Below are 20,046 nucleotides of genomic sequence, written 5' to 3'. Positions count from 1 at the left end.
AACACATTGCTTTGCCCACTGGAGTTTTTGATTCATTGAGTCTAGGATGAGGCCTGAGATTTTATTTCTCAACAGTTTCAAATGATGATGTAGTCAGGGACCCTAATTTGAGAATCTGTTCTACAAAGTACTTAAAATTACATAGAGCAGTATTGTGCCTTCTTTTATATAAGTAATCTGACGTATTGTATGAACAAAACATTTACCGATTTCAGAAGAAAAAGGATCTAGGACTGCAAAAGTAATTGGCTTTTGCATTAAATAGTCTTTTAAGATGATACAGGTTTCCTGTACATTGGAAGAAAAATAGTCAATAATTTCATCTATTAAAGCAGCCATATATACCTTCAAATTATTTTATAGAGTGAAATTATTGTAAAATGCAAGTACTATACTTATTTAGTATTTTCATTAAAAAGGAAGTTTTTTTCTTTTCAAATAAAAGGTTAGAAATAGGACGTTGCTGTTGGAAGAAAAGGTTTTGTGGTATTTAGGAACTAATCCACCTGAGTAGTGAGGTATACATGCTGGGCTTTGGTTTTGTTGGGATTACACTTCCCTAAAATATATGTAATCATCCCTACCACAGAAAGGATGTTTCAAGATTAAATATTAGCAAATGACCTAGTTTCATTATAAAATAATACATTAAAAATTAATATCAGAACTTATAAAAACTTATCTGAGAAATTAAACCTAAATCGTTTTTACCTGAGAAGTATGGGGAGCACTTTTGCATGACATTCTTTATACTACATTGAAGCTTGGAATACTTTTTAAAAATAAAAATTTCACATAGCTCTTCTGTTTATATTTCAAAAGTTGTCTAGTGTAATAAGACCCATGCAGGTAGGTATTTTACCTGGTAATACACCTTTTGGAAACTTAACCCTAAGTGATAGTACAACAAAAGAATTCATAAGCACAAAGCTCTTTGTTTCAGAATTATTTTAGAATAGCAAAAACTTAGACGCAACCTAAATGTCTAACCATAGGGACGACCATAATTAAACAGCATAGCTACTGAATGAATACTATTTGACCACTTAAATGTTCATATGGTTCAGTTGGTTGGGAGCGTCGGCCAGCACACCAAGGGGTTGTGGGTTTGATCCCTGGTCAGGTTGCGTATGGGAGGCAACCAATCGATGTCTCTTTTACATCGATGTTTCTCTCTCCCTATCTCTCCCCCTCTCTTCCATTCGCTAAAATAAATAAATAAATAAATAAATAAATAAATAAATAAATAAATAATCAATAAAAACATATCCTCGTCTGGCAGGTATGGCTCAGTTTGCTCATGTACCAGAAGGTTACTGGTTCAATTCCAGGTAGTTAGGGCACATGCCTGGTCGCAGGCTCCATCTCCAGTAGGGGCGTGCAGGAAAAAGCCCATAGATGTTTCTCTCATGGGTGTTTCTATCTCTCTTTCCCTCTCCCTTCCTCTCTCTAAAATCAATAAAAACATATTAAAAACAAAACATTAAAAAGTATCCTCGGGTGAGGATTAAATAAATAAAATGTTCATATAGGACCAAACATGTAAGATCAGAATATAAAATTATATGTTAAAAGGTAGATGCAGCCCGGCCTGTATGGCTCAGTGGTTGAGTGTCAACCTGTGAACCAGGAGGTCACGGTTGGATTTCCGGTCAGAGCACATGTAGGAGGCAGCTGATCAATGGTTCTCTTTCATCATTGATGTTTCTCTCTCCCTCTTCCTTCCTCTCTGAAATCAATTTTTAAAATTATATATATAAAAGGTAGATGCATATGAGGAAAGGTAGAGGGAAAATTCAAAAATAAAAATACTAATTGAGATGACATCTCATTCATACTGTGTTAGTTGTATGTGTATTTTTTTGGTAATTAACCAGGCCATATCACGTCCTACTTAGGAAGCTAGAGCAATTCTTGCCTCATTTTGGAGCTGCCCTACAGATACTGATGTCAGGCCTTGTAAGGTTTTGCAAACTCCTTGTCCTTCTTCCAAACAGATAACTAAAAGGTCCACCACTGATTTAAAGTTTTTGTTATTTTAAGATTATGAGAATACATTCTTGATTACTGTGTGACGTGTATGAGTTTTGTTTTCTTTCTTTTTTCAAAAATTCTTGGAAATTCACTTCTCAATGAGATTATATTAATAACCCATACAATATGTTTGGATAGAAAGATAAAGTAATGGTTCTTTTTATTTTTCTTTTACAGAAAAGAGCTGATCCTCTCTGGCACTTTAAATCCAATTAAGGATTTACATCTGGGAAAACTGGCCTTAACTAAGTTTCCAAAGAGTCCAGAAACATGGATTCACAGGTGTGGTTAATTTATACCTTAGGATTCAGAATGGCTGGAGAAAACACAGAGTGTGAAACCAGGTCACATACTGGTTCAGAGGGTGAATTTTAAAGTCAAGTTATGTTTAAATCTTGATGCCAGCACTTGCTACCTGTGTGATTTTTGGAAATTATTTAACCTCTTCAAGCCTCAGTTTTCTCTTTTGTAAAATGGAAATAATAATTACATCTATTTCAGAGTTAATAGCTGAGTTTATATGAGTAATACATGTAAATACTACCACAGTTCCTGGCACATATTAAATACTCAATAAATTTTAACCATTATTATTAACATTCTTATGGAGTCATGGAAATTGCATTTTGATATTCAAATATAATGAGCAACTTAAGTTTTATAATTAATTTAATTGTGTTCTTGGTAAAAATGGTGGTGGTGATGGTTGTGATTATTAACCCTTTGCACTCGCTTGCTTTTTTCTCAATTCCTTTATTCTAATGCTAACCGTGTCGAGTCACACTTGACATCCGAGTGCAAAAGGTTAAAAATAACCAAATAAGGAAAGTAAGTGCAGCTGAAATGAATGGTATATGGGTAAGCACAGGTTGCTAAGACCATAAAAGCAAAGAATATTTTTAGGTTAAAGGCCTGAGGCAGATATCCAAAGTGCAGATAAGAACTCTTTTTACTATCCTGACTGTCTGGAAGCATCTTTCTTTTGAACTCCATGTGACCACTGTAATGACTAAAATGATAGGTGTGAGCTTGCTGGTTGGGTCAGTGGAAAAATTCTCTGAAGAAGTCTGTTCTCGGTTTATTAAGCCATTTAAAACTTTACTTAAATTTTGAGCATTTTTCATGATCTTATAGTTAGTTGAAAATATCTTAGCTATAATCTTGCCTTTGGCTAGCATTGCCAGTCAGCTACCTACAAACCATCTAACCAGTTGTATTTTCTTTCTTAGTGGAAATTGTGATAGCAGACTTCAGAGGTATATGATTGTGTGTGTAGAGGTCTGGAAAGAGATGGTGGCAGGGGAATGGAATTATTAAATACTAGAGGCCTGGTGCACGAAATTCGTGCACTCGGAGGGGAGTCCCTCAGCCCAGACTGCACCCTCTCACAGTCTGAGAGCCCTCAGGGAATGTCTGACTGATGGCTCCTATGGGGAGCGGGCCTAACCCATCAGTTGGACATCCTTAGTGCTGCTGTGGAGGCGGGAGAGGCTCCCACCACCGCTGCTGCGCTAGCCAGTCATGAGCCCAGCTACTGGCTGAGTGGCACTCCCCCATGGGAGCATACTGACCACCAGGGGATAGCTCCTGCATTGAGCATCTGCCCCTGGTGGTCAGTGCGTGTCATAGCGACTGGTCGTTCTGCTATTCAGTCGATTTGCATATTAGCCTTTTATTATATAGGATGCCTCAGTCAATCTCTTGGCTTGACTAATCCTATATAATAAAAGCCTAATATGCTAAGTGCCCGGTTGTCTAGTCATCTGTTAAACCAATCAAAGCATAATATGCTAAGGATGCTAATTATATGCTAAGGGTGCTCAACTGCTCACTGTGACGTGCACTGACCACCAGGGGGCAGATGCTCCAACCTGTAGGTTAGCTTGCTGCTGGGGTCCAGCCTATCAGGACAGCAAGAGGGGCTGGACATGCCCTGGAGCCCTCTTGCAGTCCCTCCCTGGCTGGCCAACCTCCTGCATCCCTCCCTGGCCCCGCCTGTGCACTGGTGGGGTCCCTTGGCCTGGCCTGCGCCTCTCACAGTCTGGGACTCCTCGGGGGATGTTGGAGAGCCAGTTTGGGCCCGATCCCGCAGGCCAGGCTGAGGGACCCCACTGGTGCACGAATTTGTGCACTGGGCCTCTAGTATTTTATAAAGCAAGGTTTTGTTGTTAAGTACTAAAACTGTTATTTGAAAATGAAAAAAAATTTCGTACTCAATTTCTTGTACTTTTATGTTAGAAGTTTTTAATCTAAAATAATACTTTCTTATGAGAAAATATTTATTAAAATCTAAAACATTAAGTGGTTGAGACACCTTATTGAATTTCATTTAAATGTATGCAAATGAAAATCTTAAAAATAGACAAGGAGAAAATCCATAAAGACATTTTAGGACCTTGATGGTCTCACTAATTATAATGTATTTGTTTCCTCTAGATTTTATACTATACTATGGAAATTTTGCTTAATGAAAGCTGTAATAATGCAGTTTCTAGTTCGCAAACAAATATACATAGGGTGAGGCATTCGTATGTAATTAAAGATATGAACCATGATTCCTCTTCTAGCATTTACCAGCCATTAATTATATCTGTTCTCCCACCAACTACCACTACAACACACACGTACACTCATACACCAGTTGACTTTACATATCTTCAAATGGAGTTTAGGGTTGTCATTTTGTAACTGATGGCATTTTCTTTTTGACAAATTTTAACATTTTAGAAAGATTTTTCTTCCTCCTTGTCCTTCCTCCTTTTAAATGCTGCTAAAGTTAAATATGTCTTTAAAAACAAAAACAGTTCCTCTACATCCCCTAAAAACACACCCCCACACACAAACTCATTGGGATTATAGACAGGTATTATTTTCATTATCTGTGAATGGAAATTAAATTAAGAACAAGAAAACTTTGTTTTTCTGTCTGGTTTATGTTCTTTCCTCATTCTGTTTCCCACATGCTACCTTACCAGACGATGGGTGCTACAGCAGCTACTTCAGGAAACCTCCTTGCCTTCCTTTGTGACCAAAGGAAACTTGGGAACAATTCCTGCGGAAAGGACACAGCGACTAATACGAGAAGAGATGGAGGTCTGTGGTGAAGCGGCAGGGAGATACCCAAGCAACTATAATGCCTGGTCCCATCGCATCTGGGTTTTACAACACCTGGCCAAGCTAGATGTCAAGGTAGGGGTGTTATTCCATCTCCCTAGCACTCTCCATGTCTGCCCTTTAAATCTCCTGGTCATAGTTCCTCCTCAGGGGCTCTAAAGGAGGAAAGTAGAGGATCTTATGGCAGCCCAGCAGCTTAGAGAGGATCACGACAGCTAATACCTCCAGGGGTCCCTGGCAATTAAAAAAAGTTTGTGTTCCTCACCAGCATATTTTGGCACTGTTAAGGCTAGTGCATTGGCAGAACAAAGGTAGGTTTAAGCAGTAAGGAAGACTGAGCATAACATTTTGCTTTGAAACCGGAAGGGATTGCGGAACATTGCAAAACTGAAATTGTTTTTTTCTTGATAGCCTTTGATTATATGACTTTCTGAATCAGCTGGCTGCCTTTTCAGTCTCTCTTGGGAAGGAAACAAGATTTCACTCAGGTATTCTGCAACTTGGCTGAGTCTATAAAAATCTGGAGGATTCCTAAGTCCCACCCCAAGCCTACTAAATTGAAATGAGGGTAGGATTTAGAGATCAGTATGTTTCACAAGCTCAGGATGTTATTTGGATGCAGAGCCAGGTTGGAAACTGTCACAACCTAATTCTTTCAGTTTAGAAATAAAGAGATAGAAATTACCAGAGAATATTAATGGCTTAGACTTAGCCACAGCATTACTTATTATTCATCAGAGTGAGAACCAGGTATCCTTGGGCTCCTTACATACTATAGTTACTCTATTTTCTTCTTCCCTTTTTATGATATCAGTGCCATCAGCATCGAGGGTACTTGTCTAAAAGCTTCCCAGTCTTGAGACAATTTAAACAAGTCAAAATGCTTTCAGATTAATGGAGAAATTATTCTCTAATTTTTACTCACCACTCACTTCTTTATACATCTTTCGTAGGTTCCCTCTCCTCTCTGTTTCCAAGCTAGAGATTCCTCCAAGAGAAACAAGAGAGTTTTCACTTCTGGGAGATTTTAGGCCAACAGTTTTAGAGGAGTAGCCCTTCCCCTCTAGGTGATACGGCTCTATTCTTCAGGAGGGGAGATGCCTAATGGAGAGGAAAGAGCTAAGACAGAATTACGTTGATCTGGGCTCAGATTCTGGCCCTACTAGCTGTCTGTGGAAAGTAAGGCTTTAATGTTTTCATCTTAAAACGGGAGCTTTACTTTCTGCCTCGGTGGATTATTATGAAAATTACTTAAGTTAATGTGTGTAAAGTATTGGGCACCTAATAGTAGAGGCGCACTAAATTTTAGTTCTTTTCTCTGTTCCGCATAGAAAGAAAATGTAGGTGAAACTGGCTACCAGATTGCTAGGTCAACTCACTGTCATTTGTTCATGAAATAGTACTGAAACCCAGTCATTCCCACATGCTGTCCAGTACACTGTGGTGTAAAGACAGAGCTTGCTCTCAACAAATTGAAAATCTAGTTGAGGAAGCAGATACCAACAGTTACAAAGCAGTGTTACATTTGCAGGAACGAGGGAAGCTGCAGGTTCAATGGGAGCACAGAAATTACTCCTCATCCAGGCTGGGCTCATTGGGAGTCTGGAGGAATGATTGCAAGTTATCTGGTGGGTTGAGGGGGATATTGAGTGCTTAGAGCCAGTCACTTCAGCTCCACTGCCTGGTAATGTGTGGGGGTTGAGGAGAGTTAAGGAAAAAGAGGAAGGCCAAGTCCAGGTGAGCTGCGAAGAAGTCTTTGGAAGCTTTCCTGCCTAGATATGATCCTTTTATGGTGACATTCTCACAAAATCAGGAACTTGGGGCCAAGGTGAAATTCTTGGTTACTTGAGACCATCTGGTGTTGAAGACAGTGTGTTGACTCAGCTGTTAGGCTCACAGTCCTAGGCTCACATGCTGTCAGCCTGCCTTGCCCTTGGGGAGACTGTGCTTTTCCTGTCATCACTGCCATTGTGGTGTCTCTTACTCTCGGTAAAGAGTGCTGACATTGCAAAACCCCCTTTCTGCTCTTGTAAGCAGAGAAAGTAATCATAAAAGTACCAGTAGCCTAGAGCAGCTTAAAAATACATATAAAATGAGCTGGTCCTTTTTTTTTTTTTTAAACTAGAAAATGCATAGTGATTTCTTAAAGTGTTGGTATCTTAGCATTGATGAGGTTATGAAAACAAGCATTGAAGAAATTTCTATAATCTTACTGAAGGTCAACATGACAGTATTTAGCAGACTATACCTTCCTATTCCCCGACAAAAAGTATGTTATGTCTAATCCAGCAGTTCTGCCTCTAGGAATTCATGCTAAAGAAATAATGGGAGATGCAATATGGTGTAGCAGCAAACGTTTCCACTCAGTGGTCATGCAGACCTCATTTGAATCCTGACTGCCACCAATTTGCTGTGTGCCCTTGAGGAAGTGTCTTAGCCTCTCTGATCTTCAATTTCCTCATCTGTAAAATGGGAAAGATGAAAATTCCTACTGTATCGAGTGATATAAATTAAATGGAAGAATCCACATCATGTGGCTATCACAAGTGCTTGTACTAAGCATTCAACAAACACTGATTATATTAAGTATGGACATTTGATAGATGAAAATACTGTATATAATTGTGAAAAACTAGTCTAATCCACCAATAATGAGAGTTTAGTTACATTCCAATCTATCACATGTTATAATATTTTGTTAGTAAAATTGTATTTTGGAAGATAAGAAAAATGTTCATTATAGTTTAAGGATATAAAACTAAATATGAGATGTATCTAATATAATTTCTTAATATATTATTAGCATTGAATGTGATTTTAAAGTGTTTAGAACAGTTCCTGGCATATTGTAAGTGTTCAACATGTATGTATATATATATATATATATATATATATATATATATATATATATATACACACACGCACACACACACACACACACACAGAGACAAAGTACTGTTATGGATATATTTTCTTGTATTTTCTATAATAAGCATTTGTTAGTTTTCTGTATTTTCTTTTTTTTTAAATGTATTTTATTGATTTTAGAGAGGAAGGGAGAGAGGGAGAGATATAGAAACATTAATGATGAGAGAGAATCATTGATTGGATGCCTCCTCCATGCCCCCTACTGGGGACCGAGCCCGCAACCCAGGCATGTGCCCTTAGCCGGAATCGAACCTGGGACCCTTCAGTCTGCAGGCCGACGCTTTATCCATTGAGCCAAACCAGCTAGGGCTGTATTTTCTATAATAAGCATTTGTTAGTTTTCTGTTTAAAAAATGGTTAGAAAATAAAAAATGTTCATCAGTGCTATAGAGTGGAGTTATGAGAGGTTTTAATTTTCTATTTCATGTTCCCTGTGATGTTTGTGTGTTTAAGTGAACATATAGTTAGGTAAATTTTAAAATAGTCTCATTTTTAGCGTGGGAGGGGAGGAAAGACAGTTGAGCAGAGGTCATTGCTCCAAAAATGATAAGTAGATGTCCAATAAAGACATGAAAAGATGTTCAATATCCTGAGCCATTAAGGAAATGCAAATCAAAACCACAGTTTGATACCATTTCACACCAACTAGGATGGATGAAATTTAAAAGACAGACATTAACAGGTGTTGACGAGGATGTAGAAAAATTGAAACCCTTATACTTTGTTGGTAGAAATGTTAAATGGTGTACCCACTGTGGAAAACAGTTTGGCATTTAAAATCTGTTGTACTATAGCCTTCATGTCCTGCTGCTTAATTCTTCAATAATGTACCGTAATAACCTTAAGATTAGTCTTGTTTTGTTTTTCCAACTAGAAGTTTATCTGGTTCTATTTTGCTCACCTTTTAAATCCAATAAACAGTCTTGTTTTTTATTTCTTCATGACTCACCAGAGGTAGCCTCTATAATAAATTTATGTGGCTATGAATAAATTCTTTTAGGATTTAAAGGAGATGTTTAAAACATTTCACTGATATAATTTGACCATCCCAGCAGGGAATAAGCTTATCCCTCAGTACTAGTCACTTCATTCATTAAATTGTTAATTCAGTCATTCATAAAATACTTACATGTCCACTCTGAGGCCAGTGGGTATAGAGACAGATAAGTATCTTAAAGAACTTGTAGAGTTTGGTGGGATAAAAAAGTTGCACAGAAAATTCTATAATATATATGGTGAAACCCACAAGAAGTATGGAGGTTCAGAAGAGGAAAAGATTTCTTCTAGGGAAGAAAAGAGTCTGTGAGAAGTGGAGAGGGATCTTGGTACAGGAGAAGGCATTTGCTTGGAACCTTTAAAAAACAGGTAAAGGAGCCTTTTGACATTGTGTTGTCTGTATTGTTCACTGTTGACAAGTATGTCTTTTTTCCTTCGCTGGTCGGAAAAATCCTCTGATGGAACATGGTAGATTAGTGTACCCATTTGAATTTGTTACCTGTTCAAGTTACTGCCAAATAACTTAATTTTTCATAAATGCTACTTTTCTTTTTTTTTCCCATTCCATTTCAAATTGTTTAGTTTGCAGGATTGATAACACAGATTTAAACAATTCATTGCTGAATTTCATCTCATTTACCTTTAAAAAACTATCGTTGATATTAAGTGAGTTGAGATGAATAGTAAGTAATAGTAATAGTCATGAACTCTTGAAATTTACTGTTACTCACGAGTCATGTTTTTGTACTAAGCCTTTAGAATTAAGTAGTGAGCAAAACAGACATGGTCTTTGCCCTCATGGCACTTATAGTGAAGAACAAATAATTACATTGAGTCTATTGTGGTAAGTTAGATATAGTAGAGGTTCATTAAATATCAAAGAAAGTTTACATCAAAGTAACCTCTGAATTTATATTTCCCTTCAATAGTGTATGTGTGTGTAAAATCTCCGATTATTTTATAAGGGAATGTCGAAACTAGCATTTACTGAGCTTCCACTCAGCAGCAGCACTGTGTATACACTCTATACAAAATATTGGTAGGAATGGCATTGTCAAGAAACACACACAAAGGATAATTAAAGCAAGGCATTAATGGAGAAAGAAAAATTTGAGAAGTTTCTCGTCTCACCTTTCTTTCTTCTTCTTATAAGATTCTTCTGGATGAACTATCTTCTACTAAACATTGGGCATCCATGCACGTTTCAGACCACAGTGGATTTCACTACCGCCAGTTTTTGCTAAAGTCTTTGACTAGCCAAACTGTGAAAGATAGTTCTGTGTTGGAGCAAAACCCTTTAAGAAGTGAGCCAGCCCTACTTCTTCCACAAGATGAAGCAGCAGCAGCTTCCACAGAGGAACCAAGGATAAATATTCCCCATCTTCTAGAGGAAGAAGTTGAATTCACCACTGATCTTATTGATTCCTACCCAGGACATGAAACCCTTTGGTGTCATAGGTAAGAAAAGGGAAAATTCATTTCTTTCATGAAGCTTGTGTGTCCTTATGAGACCTACAGAGGTCTTGCATCTGAGGCCTGCCTGCGTGGGTGAACATGTGATCTGCTATGGAGCTTTGCCTCAGTGATTTGGAGGAGTTTGTGTAACCATATCCTCCTCACGATCATCATCAATAAGCGTTTTCCTCGTGTAGATATTTGCCTACAGCTTAGCATGGTGGTATTCACCCTTGACTGTACAGCAGAATAATATGTTACTTCCAAACTAAAAATAAAAGTTTCTGCACACCTTCCTTGGAGATACTGATATTTAGCATATCAGGGATGCAGCACTGCCATTTGTTTTTTTTAAAATACAAATAAAAAATCCTAACAGGTAAATAGGATATACAGTTAGACCATTCATTAGTCACTGAGACTAGCTAAACTTTATTGTTCTTCAGACCATTATCTATATAATAAATGCCTAAGCGACCATTACGGCCGAACGACCAGAACGACTGGTCGCTATGATGCGCACTGAGCACCAGGGGGCAGATGCTCAATGCAGGAGCTGTCCCCTGGTGGTCAGTGCACTCCCACAGGGGGAGTGCCGCTCAGCCAGAAGCCAGGCTCATGGCTGGCAAGCACAGCAGCAGTGGCGGGAGCCTCTCCTCCCTTCGCAGCAGCGCTAAGGAGCAGCAAGCCGAGTGGTAAGGAATGAGGGGTTCTGGACTGCCAGAGGGCGCAGGCCGGGCTGAGGGACCCCATCCCAGTGCACAAATGTAGTGCATCGGGCCTCTAGTTAAGTATAATCTCTTTGACACTCTGTCTTTTGCGTTGTGTGCGTGGTGCGTGCGTGCGTGTGCGTGCGTGTGTGTGTGTGTGCGTGTGTGTGTGTGTGTGTGTGTTTAAATAAACTATACTTTGGGTATGTAACACAATTTTAGAAATTTCTGAGAGCGGGTTAGGAACTTCATAATTTGAGTTCTGAGCACATTTTACAGTAAACTAACTTCATGTTGGAATGAAGTCCAGATATGGGAACACCTGATTTATTTTGGATCATCTAATTGGAGGCAACTTCATCTTTACAAATGCAAATTCTACTTCAGGTCATAGGACTCTGTTTGTAGACAAAATACTTGCTTGTACTATTGTACTAGGTAGGAAATAGGGATTTTAAATGTTTTTATATTTTTTAAATTAATTGAGATTTGTCTCCTTTTTCCCATCTAGATATAGTTTAGAAGATGGAAGATAATCTCCCCTCTATGGCACTTATATAAATATAGAATTTTTTTTTCTCTTAAAAACAAGACACTCTTATTTCATATTTTCAAGAGAGAAGACAGATCTTGACTTATATGTCATTTTGGTGTTACAGATTTTTTTTTTTTCTGTTTTATATTTAGGCATATTAATAACAAGGCCCAGAGAATTTTAAAAATCTATTTGTGTTTGAGAGAGAGCTAGATTAATAGAGCAGAAACTGTCTTTGTTCATGTAAAGATTAATTGGAGTTTGGGGTAGGCGTGGGGAGAAGAGATAATTGGGATGGCCTATCTATCTACAAGCCAGTGTTCTACTATAGATTCATTGCCCCAAGGCAGTTTATCTGTCCTTTAAGTTGTGTCCTCTATATGGTGGGTATATTTCCCCTGTTTACTCCCGGATATGCAGGGAAAATGGATAGTATTATCTTTTTAAGGGCTTAGAGTTGCTGATATGATGATGAGATACAATGACCTGGAACCTATATAGTTTACCATATTGTGTAGAGTAGATGTGCACCCCACTGCGTCAGATTTTTGGAGATTAGGCACATGGATCTTCATTTTCAACAAGTAATCCCATATGATTCTAAGGGCAGGAGACCTGCTCTGCTTAGGGGAAGAATAGCAACTGTGTCTTGTAACATACTTCACTTGGAGCCCAGCACATCCCTAATGCATGTGGATTTTTAATGAGACTGAGTGATGTATTTAGGGGAAGTTCACATGGTTTCTACATAATAAGACCAATCTGCAGCAGATTGTTCTTATTAAATAAAGTATTGGATAGAGGCCATGGACTAAGCCTCTAGAGGAGCTATTTTATCCCTTTGTTTCGGAATCACTTGTCTTTTGGGATATCAACAAGGTTTGTATTTTAATTTATAGCGGAGATTGGGCTAAGACCTAATTTTGGTTTTGTATTACAGTTTACAAAGAATAACAACTTGAAGTGATTGTCATCATCTCAGTTAATGCTATTTAAAAACCTTTCTCACAAACCGATAATTTGGACTTGTAAGGCTAGTAAAATACCCAGAGACTTCATCATAACTATTATTCCTCCTTTTGCCAGATAACTCTGGGTTATGAATGGAGCAGTGACTGAGTACTATATGTTTTGAAATTATCAACTTAGTTTTTTGTTTCCTTGAAAAGCTTGACCTTGCGATGTGATCTTTTTTCCCCGTATTCCCTCCCACTCCCTCCCTTTTCACAGGCGGCATGTTTTCTACCTTCAGCATCACTTAAGTGGTAGTTTTCCTCACAGTGTGACCCAATTGTCAGCTGCAGACAGCCTTGTGGGGACTTCAAGTGACTTGCACCACATCCCAACAGGCCCTCGCACAGCTCAGGCAATGGAAGTGGATGGATTGAGTGACTCAAGCAAGCAAAGCTATTCCCAGGAAACAAAACGCTTGAAGCGGACCCCAGCTCCACATTCCGTAGGCCTGGAAATGGAACATAGGTTCATCGATCAAGTATTGTCCACTTGCCGGAATGTAGAGCAGGCCAGGTTTGCCAATGCATATAGGAAATGGCTGGGTACGTTGAGTCAATGAAAAAGGTGGACTATTCCTGCAAGGTTCCCCTTTTAGTGCAATATTACTTTCCTTTCTTATTTTTACATAGCTGCATGTACTGTCTGCTATTAGCTAACCATATATTCTTCATCTTTAGGTTAAAAATCCAAAAAAGACCTTTCATTTTATTTATTTTGTTAAGAACTGGCATTCCTTTGGGGACAAAATAATTGTGTACTTCCTTCCTGCTAAACAGTGAGTCTTAATTTTCTTCTTTGAAACTTCTCATCCTTTCTATTTCTATACTTGTATATTTCTAAAAGAAGCCTCTTTCTAGGCTTCTTACTTGGTTTTCCTAGCTAGTTCAACACCTCCACCCATCTCTGTGCAATTGCTGGATAGACTAATTTTTTTAAATTAAAAATGTATGTTGTAGTTAAGCTTAGAAGCAATACAAATGCAAAATTACCCAATCTAATTGTTGTTTTGAGAATCAAATGGCCAGATGGATGGTTATGTGAATATACAAACCATTTCTTTCTCTAACATGTTCTACAAGTTATAGACCAAGATAACCAAAGTCAGAGTGTTGGAACTTATATGAAAAACATGCTTCCAATGTAATCCATTTTTAAAATGGTTATTTTAAAAATAATATTAATTTTAATAGTTTATGTAATTGCAGTACTGGAAAATTATTTTTATTACTAGTTTTGATAGATTGTTTTTAACCTCAAATTTGGTATATGCCAAAAACATTTAGATCAATGCTTATAAAAATCAATTTAAAAAAAAATCTGGAATGCCATTTTTAGTTATTACTACTTATTTTCCTTCCAATTTCCCATAAAAAATGGGAGAAATATGCATAGAAATGTATCCATAAAAAGCTTTCTTTTTAAAAATTTAAGTTATTGAGGATACACTGGATAAACTACAAAATTTTTATGAAATGATTATTAAAAATTTACTGGCAAAAGCCAGGGAGACAGAATAATTTTGAAGGTTAATTCTTTAATCTTTATTTTAAAAAATAAAACAATTAAAAAACTTTGATACTAAACTTATCAGGGATGAGGTACCAAAGTATCCACCTTATAGCTATCTCTTACCTTTTCAATAACAAGGGCTGTTTTTTTTCAGGTTGGTTGGGCCGAGGGGGTGTTAGGGGGTACCAGGTAATGTCTATTTTCCATTATTATATTTTCTGTTATTATATTTCTCATTCATAAGAGGTCTTTGTTCCTTATTTCCACATACCTTTCTCTTTATTTTCCCAATCTGTTCCTTATTTTTTGTCACTTTCACCTTTGTCTTTTTCCTTATCTGTGTTATTTCAGGGACATATTCTGAAGATATTCTCTATTTCCAATGAATTCCATACTCCATTAAACACACGCACACATGAAATATGAATATGAGCTGCTCCTCTAAAAGTTCCTCTGGTGATGGAAGCTGTCTTGCCCTGTGTATGCAAAGAATGTGAGTCATAGTGGCAGAAACAATTGTGGCCACCATGTTTTGTCTGTTATCCTTTTTTACTAGCTAGGTCACCCATAGTGCAAAGAGATGATGTAGGGAAAGGCAGACCTCTCCTATCACTGTTAGGGAAACTCTGGAATTCAATGAGACATATTGCTGTAAGGGAAAAGAATAAGTTCTTTACTTGTGCATCATGATTTTGTTGAGTGGCAAAATGTTGAGACTTAAGAACACTAGAAAAATTGTCCAGCCTGGTTCCTATAGACAGAAGGTGCTCTTACCTCTTAGGGCAAAATTATCTTTTTGTTGTAGCTTTTACAGTATTTTAGTGAGAAAATAATTGTCATTATGAACATAATTCCATGGCCCTTTGTGTGCAAGGCATATTTTGAATCAAATACCTCAAGGATAAAACCATTAATTTGTGATCTTCAGCATCTACAGGGATTGAGGGGAAATTACAAAAGAGATGACATGGGAGATTCAGCCCATTCCACTAATACATGTTGCCAAATTCTGGCTTCACTCAGTATTACCTTTTTTCTAAGCATCATTTTAAGTAGCCCAATTAGTAGGGCTTCTTAATGCTTTAATGTTAGAGTGTTCAGGACATGAATATAGACAAAAAACCTGTGAAACATCAGCTAAAATTTATTATGCTCCACATTAAAAAATACATTTTTTTTATTGATTTCAGAGAGGAAAGGGAGAAGAGAGAGATAGAAACATCAATGGTGAGAGAGAATCATTGATTGGCTGCCTCCTGCATAGGATCCCCTACTAAGGATTGAGCAATGCAACCTAGGCATGTGCCCTGACTGGGAACTGAACCATGACCTCCTGGTTCTAAGGTTGGCATTCAACCACTGAGCCACACTGGCCGGGCCACAATTTTTATACCTTTCATAGACTATCTTGCTCATCTTGTTAACTGTCTTCATCTGTGTTAAGTCTCTTAACTCACCCCTTTCTGAAGCCATGCAGTCCTTTAATATCTTGGTCTCTTGTCTTCCTAATAAAGTTTTAAGGAGGAGTGAAAATACAAATATTCAGAGGGTACTGTTTGTATGACTTTTTTGTGCTGTTTCTAAAAATTTTATTTTTAAGTGTTCATTCTCAGAAAAACCTAGTATTGTCCTATATGGTTGTATTTTTTTTCCTAAATGGTTGACACCTAAACTCACTAGCTGTAGCATAATATCTCTGACTGAATGAGCTCATTCAGTGGAAAGGATGTGTCTATTTTTTGGGATGTTAGTCTTCACTTACTTTCTATAAATATGTCGTTGTTAAAAGATGGTTTAGGTTGACACACATTTCATCAAACTTTTACTGTAAGAATAGTACACCCTGTGGGTCATGCATACCACTGACATGCAAGAAGCAGTAAGATTGTCAATATCTTCACCACCACCACTAACCCACCCGTTAGTGCACCTGTTTTGATAATACGGTGTTTCCAAATTCTACTTGCACATTGTGAAGGTTTGTTAAATATGTATTCAATTAATGAATGACTAACTGAAGAGGGGAGAGATTGATCATGAGTGACGGGCTGAGTTATGATTGAGAAATTAATGGATTAAAGCAATGGGCTGTGAATGAATGATATATTCTAGCTTCATGATTCTTCAGTGGAGCTATTGCTTATTGAATAAGTTAATTTTATACAGCTGCTTTGTTTAAGCTTGTTAAATCCCATCCAAGAAGTATAGCTCTGTAATTACCAATTAATTGTACTTTAATACATACTAAAAATCACAGGACTAATGAAGCCTGCTTGCATTAAGAACACTATTTTCTGTTACGATGTTGCAGAAAAATCTTACCAATATAGCTAGAGTCACTTAGGGGCATCTGAAGAAATTCTCTAATTTTAGACTTGTTGATCTGTACCAGTGAATGGAGTCATTTTGTACTTCTCCTTTCCCCTCCCAAACTTGAACTGTGGACCTTTTAGATATTTCTTAAACCTCTGTAAGTCATTTTTTAAATTTAAGGATTTGATACTTTGTGTTCCCTTTTTCTTTTCTAGGTTTTAGCATTTTATTACCTTTTTGGAAACTATGGACACAGACTTTCAGTCATATTTCTTATTCTTATGGTACGGTTCTAATTTTAAGTTAAAGGCTTCATGATTAATAGGACTAAATGTATACAGAATGTCACTAAAAGCCACTTAAATCTTCAGATAAGGGCTTATGTAACAAGATGTGGAAACAGAAGTTCTTGGATTTGTATGTGGCATTTTGTAGGAAAGCATATATAGGGGTAGACCTTGTGTCATTTAGTAGATATATTCAGGTCATGTCAGCTCATGCTTATTGAGACACACACACACACACACACACACACACACAGAGAGAGAGAGAGAGAGAGAGAGAGAGAGAGAGAATAAAGAGAACTTTTAATATTGTTGAGAACAAGTTATCAGTCTAGTAATTTTATATAGCACAGATGGTATCTGACACAGGCGCTGAGTACAATTTGGGAGTGCAACTACCACTTGTACAATAATCTGTCTCAACCTCAGTTCCCTGAATTGCAGAAGATGCTAAAGATTCAGTTAACAAAGGAAGTAACATACAATCTTTTTCCCCATAAAACTTTTGTAAGCTTACAGTTATTTTGTTACTAGAAAATTTTATTTTAAAACTTAAATGTTTAAATTATGCTAGAAAATTTGAATAGCATTGTAACAACTGAACTTTTTGTCTTCTGAATAAATTTCTCAAATAGAACCACTGCAGATGCTGTCACTTTACAGACGTGCCGCTGCTTCCCGTGCTTGGGTGAACTCTGCCCTGTGCTCCTGTTTAATGAAGTGCATTGAGGCCCAGGGATCTTAGGCAAATTCAGTGTGATGCAGGCAGTAAGCAGGAAAAGTCAGCCCTGAGAATTCTGCTTAATATCACACAGTGTCTTTTAAAAAATAACTATACATACTGTGTTAATTCGAGTGCCTTTCTTACTTTTGTGGGGATAAGTCTAATGTTTAGGTAGAAAACAGAGGACAGAAGTTTTATCGAACTGTTGGTTGTGACTCATTCCATTGCTAGGCATGGTTCCCATGGAGTATTTTATCTAATGAGATACTGATATGAGCAGATGGGATGATTTGGTTTGCATTTCATTAGTTATGTTTAAGCACCCTACCAAGAAGAATTCATCCTTCCGTGGGATTGACGGCATCACATTTAAAGTATTGCATGCGTGTAATGAAACATCAGCCTGGAACCCACGTAGCCTGTGTTCAAAGGGAAACTGGCTCCCTCCGCTGAAAGAAATGCAGTATGATTGTCCTAAATGAATCTTTTGCCTCACTTTAAGGACTTCAAGAATTACCTCCCAAATCCAGGCCTATGTTAAGATAGTTGGAAGGAAAATAAATGGGAACTTTATCCTTTCAGATATTAGAGGAAAAGAAGCAAATACTGAGATGAAATTTCAAATGTGGCATTTTATGTACTTTGGGTATGTAAAGGGGAGGGATGGGAATTCCATATTTCAAAATAGCAAATAATTTTTAATTGTAATTTTATAAAAATAGCTAGCTAAGGATTCCAAAGTGCTTTTCAGAGGACTGTTGAATAACATATGTCATGTTCATAGTTGAGACAGAAAACCATTGTATCTGTTGGGATCTGGGGTTGGGGAAGCCTTCAGCTCCCAACTTTCTAGGCATGTTAATGCTGTAAAACCAAACTCTTTGCTAGGAAAAAAAGAGAGAGAGAAAGCAGCAGCTTTGTCTGCTCATGAAACCTTGTGCTTCCAAGAATATTAGCTATATATATAGTTTGTGCTTTGGGGCAATAATATGTTCCACAAAACTAACCCTGGCATTTTTTTAAATTAGTCTGTTATTATTCCTCAGGGTGTAGAAGATTTAGTAAAAATTTTATATTCAGTGGCAAATAAGAAAAGGCAAAAATATACTAAATATATTATTAGTTCTTAAAATTGTAGTGTACATAGTATTTTTTATGAACCACTACCAGTGCAGTAGCACATAGATGCTTCGTGACTGCCTCATTGTTCATCGTGCTGCTCAGTCCCTATAGCTCTATTATGAATGTTCTCCACATGTCTTGTCTGGAAACAATTATTTTTCATGTTTGACAGAGATAGGGGTGTTTCAGTGGACATTTTCAGTTTTTGGAAATCCTACTGAAGAAAATGATTACTGTTTTCAAACTAACTGACAACTATTTTGCTTCTTAAAACTTCAGGTTCCCTAAAAGAGTGTGTGTTTTTTTGTGCAGACCCTGTACATGTTCAATACATTGCCTAGTGCTCTGTACCTTGTAGGAATACAACAGGTCAGAATTGTTAAAGGCCAGAAAATTGAAACTAGCTTATCTCTGTCTTCTCACCATTGTCCATATTCTTAGTTTTAGGAGAAATAAAGTGCATAAGATACATAATCAAGTTCAAACATGCAATGCAAAGATTGTAAGTGAAATTTAGGTACTTTTAAAGCATGTGTATGTGTGTATACATATATATGTATGTACATTTAAATCAGATTTGGAACTTGAATTTATATCGTGGTTTTACAAAGAATTTTATCTAAGGATTTTTATTTTCTTATTTGCTTACAGTGCTCCTGTTTAAAGGCTTTTTTTATTAGACCAACTCCCTCAAGCAGAGTAGGGACCCTAACATAAGTACCCATTTGCCTGAGTTAATCAGATATTAACGTAACCGCTATTAAGTCTTTGGTTGCTCACAAACCATGATTTTCTGGCTTTTCTTCCATATCGTTAGGGAATCAGCCTTAATTTTATGTATAGCAGTCACTTTCCTTAAAGTACTATGCACCATACTTCAGATGGTTATTTTTGTCTTTATAAAGTAATCAATAATAAATTTGAGGTTTCTTAATGTCATAGGGATGAACAATTTTACATGTCCAGATGTTGGCTCATACAGCATTCTATAAAAAATGCTCATACATTATCTTCCCTCACAAATACCATCTGGCATTTGAAGTAGGTATTTTTTTCTTATTGGTTAAAGAATGAGAGTAAACAGTGCAGTCATAGTAGGTGCTCAATAAATAGTCATTTATTGATCTACTGTCAAAATAACAGCTTTCAGAAAGGAGACTGTTGTCATCTTTCACTGAGGAGTATATTTTTAGAGTAATATGTTTGAAACTGAAAAATTACATCATTGGATATGAATTTTCAGGCTTATTTAGGTTGACGTTAGTAACGTAATGAAACTTGTTCATGTAGATTGGTCTGAAGATAGGG

General features: G+C 37.1%; 1 protein-coding gene across 3 annotated transcripts in view; it reads left to right on the top strand.

Moving 5' to 3' along the window:
- Positions 1 to 20,046, top strand: part of PTAR1 (protein prenyltransferase alpha subunit repeat containing 1) — a 69,269-nt gene that overhangs the window by 33,202 nt on the left and 16,021 nt on the right. The window contains exons 4-8 of one of the 3 annotated variants that reach the window (XM_054727754.1): positions 2,212 to 2,316; positions 5,010 to 5,223; positions 10,226 to 10,530; positions 13,003 to 13,328; positions 14,647 to 17,130. In XM_054727754.1, the coding sequence (XP_054583729.1) occupies positions 2,212 to 2,316; positions 5,010 to 5,223; positions 10,226 to 10,530; positions 13,003 to 13,328; positions 14,647 to 14,681 (985 nt within the window). In that variant the 3' untranslated portion in view covers positions 14,682 to 17,130. Of the gene's footprint in view, positions 1 to 2,211; positions 2,317 to 5,009; positions 5,224 to 7,452; positions 7,510 to 10,225; positions 10,531 to 13,002; positions 13,329 to 14,646; positions 17,131 to 20,046 lie in introns of those variants that run through there. The other 2 variants (XM_054727755.1, XM_054727756.1) reach the window with 2 other exon arrangements.

Source organism: Eptesicus fuscus, chromosome 15 (genome assembly GCF_027574615.1).
Source record: "Eptesicus fuscus isolate TK198812 chromosome 15, DD_ASM_mEF_20220401, whole genome shotgun sequence".
Classification (NCBI taxonomy): Eukaryota; Metazoa; Chordata; class Mammalia; order Chiroptera; family Vespertilionidae; genus Eptesicus; species Eptesicus fuscus.
This window is presented reverse-complemented; position numbering and strand designations above follow the sequence as displayed.